The sequence below is a fragment of the Catharus ustulatus genome, chromosome 2 (assembly GCF_009819885.2).
Source record: "Catharus ustulatus isolate bCatUst1 chromosome 2, bCatUst1.pri.v2, whole genome shotgun sequence".
Classification (NCBI taxonomy): domain Eukaryota; kingdom Metazoa; phylum Chordata; class Aves; order Passeriformes; family Turdidae; genus Catharus; species Catharus ustulatus.
In genome coordinates this window covers 72,704,117-72,723,371 of record NC_046222.1, presented here as the reverse complement: position 1 = coordinate 72,723,371, position 19,255 = coordinate 72,704,117, and the positions used below count along the sequence as shown (strand labels likewise).

The following is a 19,255-nucleotide window of genomic DNA, read 5'->3' as shown; positions in this document are numbered from 1 at the left end:
AGCAGTGGTGTTGCAAAGAGCTGCTCCATCATGGGAGGTAAGAGGCAGCGACTCCCAGGCTCACATTCATTGAGTGCTCTGCATAAAACCAACGAGGTTCTGTGGGAATCAGAGCTGCAGTCAAGCTACATGCAAGGGAACAGGATTACAAACACACCTGTTTTGCTGCCTCAGCATCGAGCCTGATCAGAAGATAAATGCACTTGCTGAATAGTGTAACCATTGTTATTGTGGAAAAAAACCCCAGTGAAGCAGGAGTGATGAGAGAAAAATATTAATAATTTGATTGCAAAAAACCAGTCAGTGTAAATATCTGCTTCTTGAGGAACTGACCAAAGAACATTTTTGCCCTTGTCTATTGTGAAGTCCCAGCCCTATGCAGAATGAGCACCCAAGATTCCTAGACGCCCGTGGTTGAAAACAACTGAAGTCAGAGGGTCTGCAAAAACTCAGAAGTTTTATTAGTAAATTACACACTTGGCATGGAAATTGGTATGTTAGTCCCTGACCTACTATATAAGCATGTGGCAGTGGGTTTTGGATAAAGGGGTTAAGGTAAGAGAAAGAGAGGAAATAAAGGAGAGGAGGAGGAGAGAGAACCAGTCTTGATTTCAGTGTCAGTCCAGCTGATGGGATGTCCAAGGTCCTGGGGATGCTGCCTGGGTTGGGTGGGGGTACTTTTTATAGACAGATTTCCCTGCCCTGAAGATAGATTTCTCACTTTCTATGCAAATTACTTATTATACATAGCCCTTTCCTCTGGAAATGAGCTGAAGGGCTTCAGGGTTCTTCGGTGATCTTGATCCCTCCCTACAGTCCATGTCCACTCCTCATTGCTGCACTTGTACTGTGTTGTGCTGTGCTTATCTTCAGGAACTAGGACAAGGAGAGTATCTTGGAAAATGCTGCACTACCTTTGCATGGCCCCCTTCTCCAGCCACATCTTGTTCTCTCTCACAGCAGGTTATTACTAACAATCCTTGCTTGGCTCCACAGCCATCAGCTATTGCCGTTTGAGACATACACATTAGCCCCATATCTACTGGGATTCTACATCTCTTGATACTTTTATGGACATATTTCAGACATCATAGCCTTGATAAACTCAAGAGAATAATTCAAATGGTCTCTAATGCTGGGTGAAGGGATTCTTTGGTTTTACAAGCTTCACAAAGTCAGCACCTTCGGTTGGCATTTTCCGTGCAATCCAGATTTATGAACAACTCATGATCTGGCAAAGACATGAAGATTAAAGGATTATATAAACAGTTTTTCTGAATAGTCAGTTTTCTTGGCTTGAAGTCAAAGATGTTACAGAGAAAGAGTATTTAAGAGCTACGTAGCTACAAAGTGCTATAGGTGAGTAACCAAAAAGGGCATTAGTGTATCCCTCCCTGCTTACTACCCATAGTTTCAGTACTGACATTTATCAGCCCACTTTTTGTTTTCCATTTAGCACATCACTAGAAGATGAAGATACACTGGAAAGAGTTTTGTGATGGTGAAACCAGGGTGGTTGGTGTAACATAGAAGATCTGAACAACCTAAATATGTTTGTACATTGACAGGGGCAACCTTCACTTCACAATTACCTCTCCTTTATGGCTGAGTCGACCCAGTATTGAGGGAGAGGGAACACAAAACACTGCATTTAGCAGGTGCTAGGTGTGCCATGAACTGTCGCAGGCAACAGAACACTCCAAAGAACACTGAATCTACCAGAAAAAAAACAAAAAATATCCAATTATTTCAATAACAAAGAGCAAAGAAGTGATTTGTCACTCTTTTGTTTACTTGCTGAGATGCAAAAGTACTTGCATGCATTCAAATTGTTGATAGAAATACATGCACATTTGTAGTATGCATTTTGCACAGAGTATTGTGAATAGCCCAACTTGTGAGCAGTGCTCTGTGCTCAATGGCTGTGGTTTATTCACAGACAGGAGCTGTGCCTGGCTGAAGGTTGCATATTTACCAACTTCCTCCATTGCAGTGGGGCTTTTCCTAGACTGTCCTGGGATTTTCCTCTGATATATGCAGACAGGAGTACACCGGTATAACCCCTGGTTTTAATAGCAAAGTGCAGCACATATATGTCTCATAGATGTAATAGTTACCTTAGCAGGAACTAATTTTATTTCAAGTATGACAAGAAAGAAAAAGTCGAGTTTATCTGCAAGAATCTAGTTTACATGGGCATCAAAAGACAGTAGTTATCTTTGCTGAGCTAGAGTCTGATGAAAGGCCACAAGCTGGACCACTCACATCAACATCTGCCAAACATAGCAGGAACTAATTGTAGTTTTTGCAGCTGACACTTTATGCTGAGAAATAAAAATGGAATGTCATCTTATCCCCTTGTCTGTTGAGACACAACAGCATGGAAATCTCTTACAGGTGCTTCCGCAAGACAGGAAAATTTAGCAGAACCACACAGGACTTTGGGCATTGTCATTCTGACAAAGGCAAACTAAAACCTTAGTAATCATGCAAGAAAGGCTATGCAACAAAATTCCCTTATCGATATTAGCTCTTATTTGAATATTTGCCTTATGCAAATAAATCTTTATACAGCCTCAGATTTTTTTAATGCTGTTCAGGATTATATTTCTCCTGTGCTCTAAATCTTCTCCTGGGAAAGTTTTGTGTTGCATTTCACTGAGAGAAGGTCTTTCAATTCATTATGTCCCCCCATGGAGGTCATCTTGCATTTTGTGTTTAATGTAAGCAATAAGATTTTACATACAGGTATGAGAAACAAAACAAACCAAAAAACCCAACAAAAACAAAAAAAAGGCATATGTACAATCTAAGAAAGAACAAAGAGAATTAATCTAGCTTTAGATGTCTAAATTAACTTAAAAATACAATCATAAGCTAGAAAGTTCATCAAAATAAGTTAAAATAAAATTAACATCTTTAAGGGTGCTAATTAACCACTGGAACAATTTATGTTGACAGATGTGGTAGATTTTCCATCATTTGCATACTTCAGATCTACACAGAGCCTCTTTCCAGTGAAGAACACCACTGTTCACACAGTTGTGTGTTCAATACTGTTGGACGAGAAATTCTGATCTTTGTAGTGATACAGGCAGACCAAATATTGCAGTAGCCTGGTCTGACCCTGAAATCTGTGAATTTCCAGCACAGAAGGGCCATATGGATTTGAAGTAGCAATAAATGGCACATCTGGTTGAGTGCCTGAGGACAAGAGCAAATTCCAGGTCAGGGAATCAGAAACACTTGCTCTGGCCCAGGTACTTGCAGAAGGCCATTTAGGAGGGTACACTGTGCCAAACACAGGCTGCTCTCACAGGGTTGTGGTCATGAACTGCCCATTTGATGGCCTGAACTTTTTCATTCTTCTATTGCAAACAATAAAGAGAAACTGTAGCTACATACATCCTTGTACAATTTTTTGAAAAGTGTTTTGGCTCTTTATACAATGTCACCTGTTAAGGAGAACCCAGTAATTCCCACCGCACAATGAGGCAGGTCTTTGGAGGGTAGGTCTTTGCCTACAGCAGGTACTTAACTGCTAATTTTGTTTCAAGTTGGCTGAACCAATTATAAAAATTTTCCAGCTTTAATAAACTGATACCCTACCGCTCACCCTAGAACATCCCTTTTGAGAGGAAGCATTTTACATCATCCTCATATGTTGTTTTATGTCGGTGCCCCTAGCTACCAAGAAGCATGGAACTAAACTGAAAATGCTGAAGTGCTTCCAGCATGAAGCTGCTCTTTAATGTAATTATGCCTGCTGCTAATAAGCCTTCCATTACAGCCATGGCACAGGTTTTGCTAATCCATTACAAATGATTGGTTGGAATTTAAAACACTGCTGCAAGCATACCACTTTTCACACTGAGCTCACATTGTCAGACTTCAAACACTTTCCTCCCTCTAAAAGTGACAAGGTTGGGCTATGCAACAACAGCTAAGGGAAGTGTTGAACTTATCACTTGCACTCTCCCTTGGGATTCACCTGAAAAGTATTTTACTGAAAATAACAAGACTGGCTCTGACCATTTCTGGTGTCAGCGTGAACTCCAAATTCAGACATCACCCTCTAAAAATGGGCTTTGCTGCATAAATCCTACCACTAAGCAGCATTGCTATGGTGTGACAGCTTGCCTGAACAGGTGAACTCATATGTAATTCATCTTGAAATTTTTGACAAATCTGCTACAAAATTGTTAAAAGAAACTCTCAGAAAAACCAAGAACATATGCAGTACCTTGAACTGTACTCCAAGATGCTTGATTTGCTCCTATGCATCAGACAAAACGCACAGTGAAAACATTTTCTATTTTTGAAGTGCTACTCTCTTTAAACCTTGACCTGTGACAGAGCTGTTACCATAGACCACTCAGTTCCAAAGCCATATTCAAACACACACTGCAGTTAGCTGACAGCCTGCAAGCCTAAAGAGAGGGAAGATTTAGCTAAATCAAGTTTCTCAGATAACTCTGGATTTGTTTTTTTTAAAGCCAAATAAGCATTAAGTAAACAGGTGTGCAATAATGCAGGTGTCTACATGTGAGCCACATTCTGTGTGACTGACATGTTAATGTCAGTGAAGCTTAGGCAGCCAAGCACTTCACCTAACAGTGGACATGTTCTCACCAGCCCATGGAATCACACCTTTGCACCACTGGCTGTAAGGAGCTGATGCTCATTCTGTTGTTTACTCACAGATCTCTGCTGCCCTCTCAACAGTACTACAGCATCCTGCAAAACCTTCCCTGGCATCTGCATGAACATCTCCCAGGCTTGCACCATATCCAGACCAGCCGTGGGTACATGTCCCAGACAACAACAGCCCAAGCAGCACCCTGCACGTGGGAGTATTGAACAGAGCACACAGCTCTAAATGTACTCAGAGTTAAGCAGCAGGGCAGAGTCACAGTTCTCCTGCAGACCCGAGCATTTGGGGGCTGTAACCTTAAACAGCATTCTGCAGCTGAGGAACTGAGGGAGAGCAATTGGTGGTTCTTCCTTGAACAGTACCTTAATAAAGAATCCAACAAAATACAGCAAAAACATCCACTAGAAATCATGTAGTTAATTTTTCTCCACAGGAATAGTTCTCTTTACCACTATTGCTACCTTGTACTGCTTTAAGCAGCAGCTAATTAATGAAATGGGGGGGAAGAAAACAAACAAAAAGAAGGCAATAAGATGTCTCTGATTCAGTTGCACATCACACCTCCATGATGCCAAGTGGGGAGAAAGGGCCAAGATTATGATAAAGTTCTCTTACACCCCAACTTCAGCATCATTTAGCAAACACAACCCCTTTAATACAAGATTACAATCACAGAAAGGGCCTTTTAATGTGCAAGGTGAACACACTGCCATCTTGTGTCAATCACCAGGTTTGCTGAACTTGAGAGTCCAACATGCTCCAAATACTTCAGCAAGGATCAAAACAGACAAATATAACATTCATTAGGTGGGCTACTCTGCCTGTTCCTCTCCAAGAGAAGGAGGGGACAAAGGAATTTCTGCTCCTCACATTTGCCAGTGTGAATTAAAAAATGCGGATTTGAAGGAGCCTTGTTTAAACACGGGTGGAAACTCAGCTTCAACTCTTCAAGAGTTTCAATTTCAGCTCTTTGTGGCACACTAAATTTGAAATCCCACCCATTTGTGCACAAGCAAGCTAATGAAATAACCCAGTCTTTTTGCAGATGTTTTGTGGGAAAACGAATTTGGAACCTGCATGGAAGTACTAGACACCATCTAGGAGAAGCCAGCCCGGCTCAGAGCATACCACTCCAGGCTGCAGGACATGAGTCAGGCAACATTGCAGACCACAGGTTGCTGAATTTTCTTTCCTTCCATTTTTTACCACTAGCCAATTTCCAAGCCCAAATTATTCCCATGGACAGGGAAATATGACTGGGCCTAAGATGCAAAAAACAGCATCACCATCCCTAAGTTTTCTCACAGCTTTGCTGCATAACACAGTGCTAGGAGAAGGAAGTCATGGATAGGCAAAGACAAATTCATTGGTTAGAGAAACCTTGACTTGTGACAAGAAAAACCAAAAAAAACGTGTCTCTCAGTGTATGTCAGGGTTGGTAGTGGAGACTGCAGGTATCTGGAATTTGAGGGGCAGGGGGACAGTGGTTCATTGGTTCATTATTGTGGATGTTGCCTGAAAACTACCATGTAGAGGGCCATCCACACCATATCCACCCAAGGTATGCGCCTTCACAAAACACCAGATCTGCACGGTACCTAAATCAGATTCTGAATGGCTCTCAGGGAAGCAAGCTTCTTCCACAAGCAGCAGAGAGGATTCCAGAGAGCTGTGTCAGCAGGCAGTGTGACTATCCATCCATAGTTTGTACTTGATGACTGGGGTCTTCATATCCTAGTGCTCTCATCTGTGGTCTACCACGTCATTACTTACCACAACAGTAAAAACCAAATTAAATATCTTTCCCAATCTTTAACTGAATACCAAAAAGCAAGGCCATGTTTGGTTGATAAGACATTTTAGATTTTTATGATGATTTTTAATGCAAAAAGTAAAAATAATGTTTGGCACTTTGTAATTCAGCAAGAAGCATTCACTTACAAGAAGGAGAAATTACAGGAGTGCAGGTAAAGCTCTCCCACTATACCAAAACAGCATGATCTTCCCTTGTTGCCCCCAGCTATTACAGCCACAATCTCTCTTCCCAAATCTGTGAGCTCTCCTACACCTGCCTCTAAATTCCCTGAGAGCAAGGAGCACCCTAAGCCACTTTGCAGCCTCACTGCAGCTCTTCATGGTGCCATATACAAGCTCACACCCAAGAGCCCTCCTACACCTCCCAGCTTCCTCTTCCTCAGTTTTACCCAAATGCTCCCCCAAATTCCTCTGATCCACAGTGTATGTTTATCCACTGCTCCCAAGGATATGGACAGAAGAGTACATAACCAGGTATGAAAGGATTTGGGGAAGCCACTGACCAAAACAATTTGGAAGCCACCACTGAGACACAGCACACATTCCAGATGTGTTTTCAAGACGAGCAGAACGTAACTCAAAAATACTTTCAGCACTTCATTTCCAGCAAGAGCAGAGAAATTTTGAGGAACATCCCCCTCTTTCAATTGTTTTTCAGGGGTGGGCATATAATCTCACCACTGGTACTAAATGCTCAAGGGAAAGAGCATGAGGAGCTTGATGAAAAAGCTGTAGGCAGACTTTTACATTGATTCCAAAGGAAAAGAGAAAAAGAACTGCTGTTCTTGCATATATTTAGGTGAACAACTTAATCCTGTCTGAACAAGTATTTTTCCCAAGATGAAAATCAAACAATTTTATATTTCCATACATTACCTTAGACATGTTTAGCTGAACAAAAAGGACAAAAACTTCTAATAAATGCAACATCAGATTTTTTATTTACAAATATATGGTAATTCAACAACCATTCTCCACTCAGTTTGCAGAGGAAAGAATGATAGTTACATTTTCAAACAGGAAAAGAAAACTCTCTCTCTTAAATGGATTCCATAGAATATTATGCCAACACCACTGAGCAAACAGATTATTCTTTGTATTTAGGTTTCAAAAAAGCACAAAATTTTAGAAACCAGCATATGGAAAGCAAACACATTTGTGTGCATTTAAATGCAGCTTCATATTAACCTAGAGAATTCACTTTCAGTATATGTCAAAAATAAAGACAGCAATTGCAAATATATATTTATATTAGCTATTTCTCTAATGCTCATTTCAAGAGCTTAGAAACAAAATACCCTCTTCATATACCATTGGAAAGTCAACTAGTTGATTACAAGCCTCAAAAATATTTTGAAGTTATTACTGAAAATATACTTATTCTCTCTTGTGCTCTCAATACTTGAAGCTGAAAATGTGAAAGCATTTTTCCCAGCTATTTCCTTACTGCAATTACTTTCTTATAAATAAAAATAGTTATATGAAGAATACAAGGTATTGCTATGAAGACTAGACAAGCAAGAGGAGTTACTCTTAGAAAAAAACACACATACACACAATATATATATTTATAGATCTACATCAGCAGCAATCACCTCTTCTTGTATCTGCAACAGTGGTTTCATATCTTCATTTGCTTCACATGGAGGTTGGTTGTCCAGCTGTTAGGGAGAGATAAAAAAAACTGTAAGTAAAGTCTAGTTACTGAAGATTTTTTGTGACAACTAACATTTTAAAGTTAAAATAGAAATTTAATAGTAAAAAACATTTTAAAGTTTCAAATACTTATTGAAAATGGTAGCATACTAACGTATACATTCTGAATTGAGCAATCCAAATTTAACAACAATACAAATTTGAGTTGAATCCAATTATAGCACTGCAAGTATTTCAGACCAAGTCATATTCCACAGAACATGCACCTTACCAAATTCTTAAGAAATTTTTATTAGTATTAGCACAGAGACAGAGTGATAGTTTTGCTAAAGTTACCCTTCCATAATGAAATTAAAATTTGCTTAATAACTGTAACAATATAAAGAACTTTTTTTATCCTCTCTGCATATCTTTGTAAATATCTGCCAATACAAAAATATCACATAAAATTACATAAAACTGCAAAGTGAATATGAATAATCCTACAGTTTATCAAACCTTTTAGGCAACATGTTCACATTCCAAACTAACAAATAATTAGCCAGGCTGTCAAATGCCAACTACAAAAAATTGTAGTCCGCATCACAGGCCAGTGCTGTGCTGCCAATGCATTTTCACTGCAGTAATTGCATAGCTGGTTTTTGTATTGTTCAAATAGTTGATTTTGATTACTAGTCACTGATTTGAATACTTTGTTCTGTACCTAAAAGTTCTTACAACTCCTGATTTTACTTGTATCTCATACAATTATGTTTTGAGATGCCCAATGGCCCAAGTAGATGCAGTCTGAAGGGAAGGGAATAGAAACGTTTCCTCACAGATCAGCTCTGCTTCTGAAAGGCACTGCTGTGACTTTATGGGCTGTAACGTCAAAGAGAGACTAAATAGCAATTCATCCATAATAAAATTGCTTATCCAACTCATCCAGCAATATTTCCCCCCAACAGAAAGAGACAAAAATAACATGAGCAAGATCCAGAGTGAATTTCTCACACATTTGGGTGCTTCAAATAGGAACACAGTCACTTCAGTGCAGTCTTACCATCAACAAGGAGATACATTCTCCAAACACTAACTTAGACGTGGTATGACCCAGTGCCCTGGATCAGGTCCACATGGGAATGATTCTTTTCCTTCTTTCACTGATCACAGTGACATCCTTGCACATAACAATAGCCTCTGTGAATGCATTATTACCCTCACAAGGTGTTGAACTTTCTGGTTTTAGCTGGGGTACCACATAATAATTTCTGTGACTTCTCTTCATGGAAGTAAAAAAGAGCCTGCAAACAGCAACAGCATCAGATGCAGAGCTTCTCTTTTCCCGAGCTAGGTTTCACAGCCAGCAGCTGCCCAGTTCCTTCTCAAACACAGTAGCATGAATATCCTGTTCCCTTCACTGCCTTCCGATCCACCATGAGAAAAATGTGCCAGGCTCAAAGAAACATGGACATTTTTCCCAGGAAGTAATTCAGAAAATATTTACCTTCCCCTGATTTTTATCATCCTATAGAATTCCACATTTGCTACATAAAAAAAGAGCCATATAAAACTCCTGACAAAATTATCAAAATTAGGAAGTTGTCTACCATCATCTATGACAGCAGAGAAAAAGACCTAAATACCACTATACAAAGCCTTAACATCATGCTCCAGTAAATCAAAATTCTGCAAACCATAAGAAGGAAAAAAATTATACTGCACCTTTTAATTAAGATCTGTAAGTAAATCAATTCCTCCTGCACTTGTACCTAAATGAATAACCAATTACAGACCTATAATTCCAATAATAATAGCATCGCAAAAAGAAACCAGCATTTGTGCCATCTGCACAAGATAAACTAATTGCTTTCCAGGTATGTATTAGGACTGAATTAAATACATATTTCAGCTTACTTTTTAAGAAAATGTAGACACATTTTCAAAAAGGCTTCTCTGTTATCAAGACAAGCCTGTTTAGCACCTGACAGCTCCTTGACACCACTTTCTCAGATCTATGAAGGAAGGAAGATGACTATACCATGTTGTCTGCTTGAAACAGCGTAATAACAAGTTGGTAAAATCAGCTACCAGTGAGTTAGAAGTTAGGAATGACTATCCTACAAAAGACAGAAACTGGCAATCAAACCTTGCTGAACTTATTCACTAACTTAAGCTAAACATGAAAGCTATCAAGTAGCTCAGTTGTGCTAACACTTGAGGTTGTACAGCACAGAGAAGAACTACAGTCATGCACACTTGCAGTTGGATTGGCTTACTTTTAAATCTGATATAGCAGTCGTTGCAGAAGAGTTTGTTGTTTCGGATCCTGACTTCAGCTCCGGAACGGGATCCACCAAGGTCGCATCCACAGGCAACACACTGTATCACACATGAATAATTAGCAACTCCTTCCAAAATACTAAGAAACAAAAATGCTGTTCACAAGCAGCTCAGATTAAGCTCAACAAAGCCTGAACCATAACCCCACAATCACTAGAAGCAAATGTACAACGATTAGTAGATCAAAATGCAACCAACTCTGAGGAAGAATTTAAGGCGACAACTGGACAATGAATAGCAGAGATACACCAGGTAAGCAAACATAAAGCAGACGGTTTTTAGATATTAGTTCATTAAATCTAATTTGAATTTTGGTTTCTCTGAAAACTAAAACTGGTTTGGCACAAAAAAAATTTTGTTCTTTAGATGGCAACAGGAATTTTGGCACAGAAGACCTGGGTGTGCTACTTGCAGATTTCCATGCGGCACTACATGCTGCTGGTGTCCTCAGTCCCTTGGCACTCGAAGCAGCAAATACTCAGACACTCCCAATTTCCTGGGTTTGCATCATTGAAACAAGTTCTGGTTTGAAGAGATGGGACTGGCTTATTTTTTGTTGCATAAACACATAAGGGGCTTGACTGCTGCCATGCTAACATTAAATTATTTAGCTAAGGTGGCTAAACATGTACTTGCTGTAAATATGGACCACATCTGGAAGGAATGCAATCCAAAACATAATACTCCCTTACTGAATTTACAAAGGACAGCTAGTTTCCTTGCTTAACCAAGTAATGAATCTTTTGGATGGCAGTCTGTTCAATAATTTTCATTAATTTTCAGAAATTTGAAAAAGAGAAACTTGGCATTTTCTTATGTAGGTTGTGAGCTACAGGTGAATTGTCTCACACAGAATATGTCCCGCAGAAAAGGGAATGGCAACTGATCACTATGGATTAGTCCTGTCCCTCCTGCTCAGGTAGATAGGACCAGGAAGAGCCTGGAGTCAGTCCCTAGTAGTACTCCTGGTGGTGCACTTGAGCTGGGCACAGTAGACAGGTGTTCTGAACTAGACATACAAACCTCTTCCTTGAAGTCAGGGAAGAAGCAGGGCCCAACAGCACTCCCAAGTCATAGTCCCAAGTCAAATTCCACATTTAGTCTGAGGGCAGGGGAACAGGACTGCTTTGCTATCTTTTGCAGGAAAACATTTATTCTTTCAGCTCTGCAAATGCCCCAAGTTGATGGGAAATCATGTAAGTAGGTCTAGGTCTCAGTGCTGGGCATGAACTAGTACACTTAATTTGTGACTAGAGTTGAGTAGCACTAAAGACACCTTCTGGTATTGTTCCGTGTTTTATCCTGCTTGTTGAACTCTTCCAACATGCCTTTACTTGGAAAACACCACATGAATACTGTCTGCTAAGGTTAGCTTAGAAGGGATGGATCATCTTAAATGATTCAATTGCCAAGGTCCAGGCTTTTTTTTGAGGAGTTGCTTCTCTGGGAGAAGTAGTTCAGCATTTTCTGATTTTTTGCCATCTACTCGAAGAAGGAAATCTTTGATCTTATAGCCAGTGTGCTCATCTTACTTATCAAAATCCTACTTGTTAGCGCTGGCATTTAAGAAACACTTCTAGAGCTGAGTGACAAATGCCTGCAAATGGAACTGCCTCATGGAAATATGCATGCACCACGCTGTCAAGAGTAGAAGGCAAAGCAGGTGATTAGTAAGAACCCCTGTGAGCATAACACTGAGTAGCCATGCGTTCTCCTGATTAGCTCCTGTTCCTTCATGATGTGACTCCCAGCTCTCACCTTAAAGCAATGTAAATGATAACAAAGACCAAGAGACTCAATGATCATGGCTGCTCCTTTGCCCAGAATGTTATTACAGTATGAACAGATTTTCTTCCCACTGACTGACCTAAATATAGAATGAAAAACCTTAAAACCAGCTTGAAAATGTTTAAAAGACAAAGAAGAGTTATCAAATACTTTTTGAGATTAAAAATAAAAAACACGTGGATAAAAACTGGACTATTAGGCTGCTTGGGGAAAGTAAACTGAAAATTAATATTATTTAGAGTATATCTGAAAACCAAGGAAAGCTGAAGTCTTGTAATATAGATCAAATTTACATGGAAACAAGTTAAGAAATTCTGTCACATTATTGGCACATACTTCATTGTATAAAATACCTTCTACAAATAAAAAGTGTACTGTTAAGTTTGGAGGGTAAGAACACAGGTTTTTTGCTTCTGTCTTCTTAGTTGTGGGGAACTATCTAGAAGGCTAAGTTTTAGCAAGTACCCCTTCCAAATCCCACTATCTGTATCTTGTTAGATAAGAGAAGGCTAGTCCTGGACATAAAATACTATGTTAATTCTTTGAACATAAGCCATATGGAGGTCAGTTTCCATAGATCTACCAAGGTGTTAGCAAGTGGAAGTGAGAACAAGATAAGCAAATATGGTTAAGAAAGTAATTTTCTTACATCATAAAAAATATAAAAGATTAGCTTAAAAAAATGGGTCAATTTATCACTAAGTACCCTAAGAGTGCAAAAGCTGGTGAAATACTGTTCACTGCTGTTATTTATAACACATGTAATTGTGTGTGGGATGATTCTCTAGAGTACTCTCCCAAGGTATTTTTAAATGTTTCAAATACATAAAACAGCAGAGTTATCTACCCTACCACAGCTGAATTCCATTTTTGTTTCAAAATATGTTGCAATTCTTGCTTTCTCCTCCTAGATTAAAATCAACATCCTACTCTGTAATTCTCCAAGGGTCATGGGTTATGAGCATTCCTGAGTGCTCCTCAAGATGATATTGACCACATGCCAGGAAGTGAGGAGGAGAGACCAAGACGAGGGTCATAAAGCGTGGGTTTCAGGAATCTTTTGTTAAAACAAACCAAGAAAAATAAATGTCAGAAATGCCATCTGGAACAGGCTTTTGCTAATCATTTTGGTAAGCAACACACAGCTCGGAGACTGCAGATTGACTATTCAAGTTCTTTTGTTTTTTTTAACCAATGTCAAGCAGTGATGACAAACCTGGGGAATTTTCTGACTGACAGGAGTAGGGAGGTAATAGCAGCCTGCACTCCCACTTGTCCCCACCAGCAAGAAAATTCCAGGTACTTGTTAATCAATTTATGGGCAGAATACTGCTGTAAGCCCAGCATATTCACAAAGTCTGCTTTTTAGTGGTAACATTTTTACCTTGCTGGAAAAAGGGCACCCACTCACCTACTGCGTGTCTGGGACCCTGACTGGGAAGCAGAGAGAGGAGACTGAGCCCGGGGAGCTGTCTGGGACGTGGAGGGGGTTCTGGCAGAGGTGGCTGCAGGAGGTGCTTTGCTGGAGGAAGGAGTGCACATGTAGGCTCGGTTTGAAGTGGACACTGGGCGACTTAAATCTTGACTAGAAGATAGAGAGGAAGAGGACGCAGACTGGTTCAGCCATGAGTGGTGCCTCCATGACCTCATTCCTGAAGAATCAAGATTGTCCAAAGACTCCCCTCTGTAACAGAGATACAAGCACCTCAAATGTAAATGGCAGTACAGATGGAGCAACTGAGCTATATGCTGATTTTTATAAGAGAAAGCCATTATCCTCTCATTTTTAGTATTTTCTTAGGATGAATATGTTTGTTTGATCACTATGAGCAATATTCTTCATGTACTGATTTAAATGTATGAGTAGCAGATTATCCTGGGTGGCCAGCTGTAGCTCTCATGGGAAAAAAAACAGGAGAGGCAAAAGAGGTAGCACTTAACAACTACTTAATAAAAGCAAAACACTTCACTGCAGTCTTATCAGGATGAACTGTATCAAAATCCACAGCACAGCAGCAGACCTCAAATACCAGCTTTGTTTATGTTTTCTCCAAGGGATACCAGATGAAAAATAACAATCCACCCAGACTGGATAGCATCACCCAGGTACAAGGTGTTGGCCCAATAACCAAACACTCTCCTGACTGATAACTCAGTTGTTTCCTAAGTGACAAATCCAACATTCATACATTAAATAAAACAAAAATAAACTATCCAAACTTTGACATATTTCTGTGCTGAAAAACGCATACTTCTTAGCCACAATAATTCATTTCCAAAACAGGTTGCCATGCTGAAATTCTTAAACACATCTGTCAATGACAAGACACACTATTGATTTCCATTGCTGCTATACCAACCAAGAAATAAGCAGCAGAGTTATTTACAGGTCACATCCACATTCCTTACCTGCAAAAAAACCCCACTTAATCCCAGCTGTAATACAGCTACTTCTCTCTGTGTTGTTATACAGTCTACTTTACAGTATTTCACAGACTCAATTTGTTTCTATGCTCTGTAATACAAGCTAAGTTCAGAATAACCAAAGAAAAATGTCTGATGAGAGACAGAGTTAATTTTTAATGTGATTCCTACCTCCTCATACTACTGCTGTACAGACTAACGGGCTCCTTATGTATACTGGCACTGCGCTGCCTAATCCAGCTGCTGTCCGTGTGGAGAGATGTTTTCTTTCTCATTTCCTGAAGGATTTGCTGTCTCTCCAACTCTGCTGCAGACAGGTTTTGCTCCTTCTGAGACTTCTTCTGTGACTCACCCATGTTCCAGGACCTCTCTGAATACTTGCTCTGTGTACCTGTGCAGACAACACGTGCAAACATCAGCTAGACACCTCAAGACACAAAAATCTTCCTGTCAGCACTATAATTACAGGAGTTATTGTCCATCACTCCTTTCACAATTTATTCCAGTTCCCTTTTACAGCTGGCTAAAACTTGTCAACACATTACTAACATTTTTTTGTTTATATTTCCATTCATGTAGCCTTTTGCATAATGCTTAATTTAAATGCATTCTCCCTCACTTCATAAGTGTTTAGGCATAGACTTTTGTGTGCACACATGCCTCCTTTTAAATGGGCATCACCTCCTTTAGTGCCATAATTTGGACTCTTCCTGCAATACAAACTGAACCATGTGTAAAATACATAGTTAAATAAAATAATGGGATATATTCTTTCTCTCTAAGAGTTCAAACTCTTTTCTTCTGTAAGTTGTCTCTGTTTACAAAAATTTCTTTCTTTCTTCAAGGCACTAAACACATTGCTTTATATAGCTGTAAAGGGGAGAGGAAAATCTTTCCATTATTTAGATTATGTGTTAACTACTGAGTTGAAATTAAATTTATGGTATAGATGGTCTTTGAAAATCTGAAAGGGGAAACAAATAAGCAATCTTTCTCCAATAGGTCTTGACATGCCGCAAGGCAACAATTTTTTCCTAGATCCAGTACCTATTATTCATAGTAAAAATAATTAAGAAAATTATTCAGTAATAAGTTATTCTATTGAAATAGCAATCCTTTTAAATACTGCTCTGACTATAGATTTGCTCTTGTATTTATTGGTATAGATTATCATTATAAAATACCGTGGAAGTTTACTTTCTCTTTAGTTTCAATGACAGTGCTTTAATGTATGAAAGCAGCATTTTTAATCTGCAATATATCCCCTAATATATCTACTTTTTATTGATTACTTGTGATTACTCTTTTTACCAGTGTTTTATACAAAAAGTAGTTTGTAGGCATTTTTGACTGTAACATATTTATAAAATTGGTCTGTTTGCTTTGCACATAATTCCTCTAATATAACCAAAGTCATATAACTGAATTGGAGTCCAGGACAGAAGCTACTGTGACATATCTAGAGCTGACTTCTTGCTCTGTTATTACTAACTACACTAACTGAAATTAAGAAGACAAAAGTTGTATTAAATACATCATCATCTTGGTTTGTGTAGCCTTTTGTTTGTTGACAGAGTAAATGTATCCAAACTACACATATCTTCAAAGATATAACTGCATGATTGATTTTATCTCATGTAAAAATCAGTCATTAAAATTTAGGCATCTAAGAGCCATTTCGAATCACTGTCTTCAAGAGGGTAGTTAATCATATTTGTCCTCAGCTTTTGTATGATTTCCCTCTTGCTGTTGAAAGTTCATTAAATTGGGGCATAGTATGAATTTACAATGCAGCCATCAAAAAGCACTCAAAAAATTAATTTTCTTAGGATAACTATCTTATTTTTTTCTCTTCTTATTTTAATCTCCTTGCTCTCTATCTGTCAAAAAAAATTAAATGTAATAGAAATTATACATTACTTACCATTTTTGATTCTGTTGAATTCATTCAGTTCTGTAGTTGACTTCGACTTACTCCTAAGGATATAAAAACATTCATTTCTCTGTCTTAATTACAAGACCTCATTACAGACAAAGCTCATATCATTGCAGATGATAGAACCAGTCCTCTTTGTTTTTCACAATCCCTCCCATCAACAACTTACGCTGTACTTACAACAAGATGTAAGAAATAACTGAAGACCTAGAGGATACTAAGGGAAAAAAACCCTCAATATTTAAATGTCAATAGATAATCACCAATTAGAAGTTTAAATTTTGTACTCAAAGTTATCAGTCCTTCAGGTATAACAAATTGATCGCTGTACTTGTTTCAACAAAAACGTGTTAAAACCCCGAGTCCTTTCCTATGGAAGCTTTGTGGGGACTACAGCCAGACAAGCGAGAACTTTCAGAGCAGATTTACAATTTGGTTTCATGAAGAAGTTAAATCATACTTCAGCACTGTTACTGGACTGTAAGCAAAACACCTCCTCAAACACTTAATTGAGATTGTTCTTGGAAAAATGTATTGTTGACTGATTATACCTAGGAGCATAGCTTTCTAATAAGTTTTAGCCAAGAAATAGCATTCAACAAATGTCATATACAGGAAGACAGATGGCAAAAATTGGTTTTCTGACAGTACAGAGTAGGAGCTTCAGCAACATCTCTGTGCTGTATTATTTGTCTTAAGCAATATAGCCAATTTTTTAGTTTAAAATAAGTCGCAAGAAAGGATTTAAAAAGAACTTCTTTTGCTTAGTCCTAACTCAATGCTGCTACATTGATGTGTTTACACATACAGCACTGGCTGCACAGCCATGTTTTGAAGGAGTCTTGTCCTTTATCTGGAGATAAATGAAGCATAAACTACATCACATCTTGCTTCCTAAAGTTCTTACTGTCTGTCCTATGGTGTGGACCTATTTTATTATCCATTTAAGAAGATTCAACAGTTCCACAGCTGCCTGTAGGGAAGATAAAAACAGTGTTCTCCTCACACATAAGTCAAAGATGTAACTATTTAGCACATGCTCCTTCTGAAGTTAGAACTAGATCTTCCATTGGTAACAGATCCATTAATTGTACCTTGTAATTTTTGGAGTTCCTCTTTATAAAAGAGAGGTATGTTCACTTCAACTGTGAGAAGTGATCAAAAGTCATCTTTCAGAACTGCTGTGAGATGTGATGCAAAACAAAGGCTTGATTTATAAAGTAAGAGATTGTAACAAAAATAACTTGTGTAAACTACAAGTGCAACACGCACTATCTCCCTGATAAATGCTGCTGCATCTAACTTCCCTTCTTGTTTACTCTCTCAAGTTGCACAACCCTAACTGGGATTACTGCACCTTAGTTTGTAAAGTGCACTGTGACACAACCACAAGATATCTGAAATTATTTTCCACTAAGGTATGTTTAGTACCACCCACATATTTACCTCCTCACAGTTTTGTTTCTCCCTGCAGAATCCCACTGACTAACTATTGCTTACAACACAGTGCATAATTTGACAATAGTTTGGCTGCTTGTTTTTTCCACATGAAAACATGCCATAAAAACTGCAAAACACAGCAGCAATCCAGTGTATACATTTAGCTAATGGCTAAGGTTTATCAGGATTTTAGAAGCTCTCTAACAAAGAAATGGTGATGTTACAATTGGTGTTGAGATTCAATATTGGACATACCTGTCACCAAATGACTGACCAGGCTCCTCAATGGTTTTAGAAATTTCATAACGCTCATAATGCCTATTGGAAAAAAAATAAACATTATGTTCATAGACAGAAAAAGACATACACAGACGTAAACAGTTTCTAAGGGAAATATTCAAAACAGATCCTTAAGGGAAAAAAAAAAAAACAGTTTAAATTAAATCCCCCAAACAGGTAAAGCTCTAAGGAGTCTTAATTTAACAGATAGAAATACAACTGATAAAAGAAGGCAGAAAAAGAAAAACTGTCAGAAAAACTGCCCGAAATTACATTTTTGTGAAGTGATAAGGAATCCAAATATGAGCATGGCAGAATGGATATTGCTAAAGATGTTTCAACTATGTATTGATTCAACTTCTTATTACCTGTCAATGACAGGATGGCCAGCTCGATCTTCTATTGTTTTAGATACTTCATAGCGCTCATAATGTCTAGAACCAAAATAAAGATAAAATACATATTAAAGAAAGTTCTAGAAAACTTTTGTCCAACCACAGCAGTTCTCTAAAAACTACATTTTTATCCTAGAAGAGTGTACAGGTGCTGTTTATAAACTCAAAAAGTCCCACAGACAACACTCTTTAGCTGCCTGTCCTCAGTGCACTTTGCAGCAAGTATCATGCCTTTGTAGTGTTTATATAACATTTCAGATTTTCAAGTGTTACCTTTGGATATCATCATATAGCAAATACTTAACACCAGATATTTTAAAGGCCAGTTTCACTGTACTTGCCCCTTTACTATTAAGCAAAACCAACTGTGTTTTGCAAAACACATCCTTTGGTAGCAACCTCCGAAGCAATGAAATCCCCATGGACTAAAGAATGCACCAGGGATTTAGATATGCAGATATTACAGCAGCTTAACAAGTTACCACACAAAGTATGATTATCTTGCAACTGGGACAAGCTAGAATTGTAAAGTTACCCTGGCTCTGC

At 38.5% G+C, this 19,255-nt stretch overlaps 1 protein-coding gene across 15 annotated transcripts in view; it reads right to left on the bottom strand.

Annotated features, from left to right (window-relative positions):
- Window positions 1-7,391: 7,391 nt before the first annotated feature.
- LMO7 (LIM domain 7) overlaps window positions 7,392-19,255 on the bottom strand; it is a 130,959-nt gene continuing 119,095 nt past the window's right edge. For 14 of the 15 annotated variants that reach the window (XM_033051912.2, XM_033051897.2, XM_033051900.2 and 11 more), the window contains 8 exons: window positions 18,683-18,748; window positions 18,291-18,353; window positions 16,584-16,636; window positions 14,831-15,050; window positions 13,647-13,919; window positions 12,206-12,314; window positions 10,384-10,486; window positions 7,392-8,130 (listed from right to left, as the gene is read on the bottom strand). In XM_033051912.2, the coding sequence (XP_032907803.1) occupies window positions 8,108-8,130; window positions 10,384-10,486; window positions 12,206-12,314; window positions 13,647-13,919; window positions 14,831-15,050; window positions 16,584-16,636; window positions 18,291-18,353; window positions 18,683-18,748 (910 nt within the window). In that variant the 3' untranslated portion in view covers window positions 7,392-8,107. The remainder of the gene's footprint in view (window positions 8,131-10,383; window positions 10,487-12,205; window positions 12,315-13,646; window positions 13,920-14,830; window positions 15,051-16,583; window positions 16,637-18,290; window positions 18,354-18,682; window positions 18,749-19,255) is intronic. The other variant, XM_033051899.2, reaches the window with a different exon arrangement.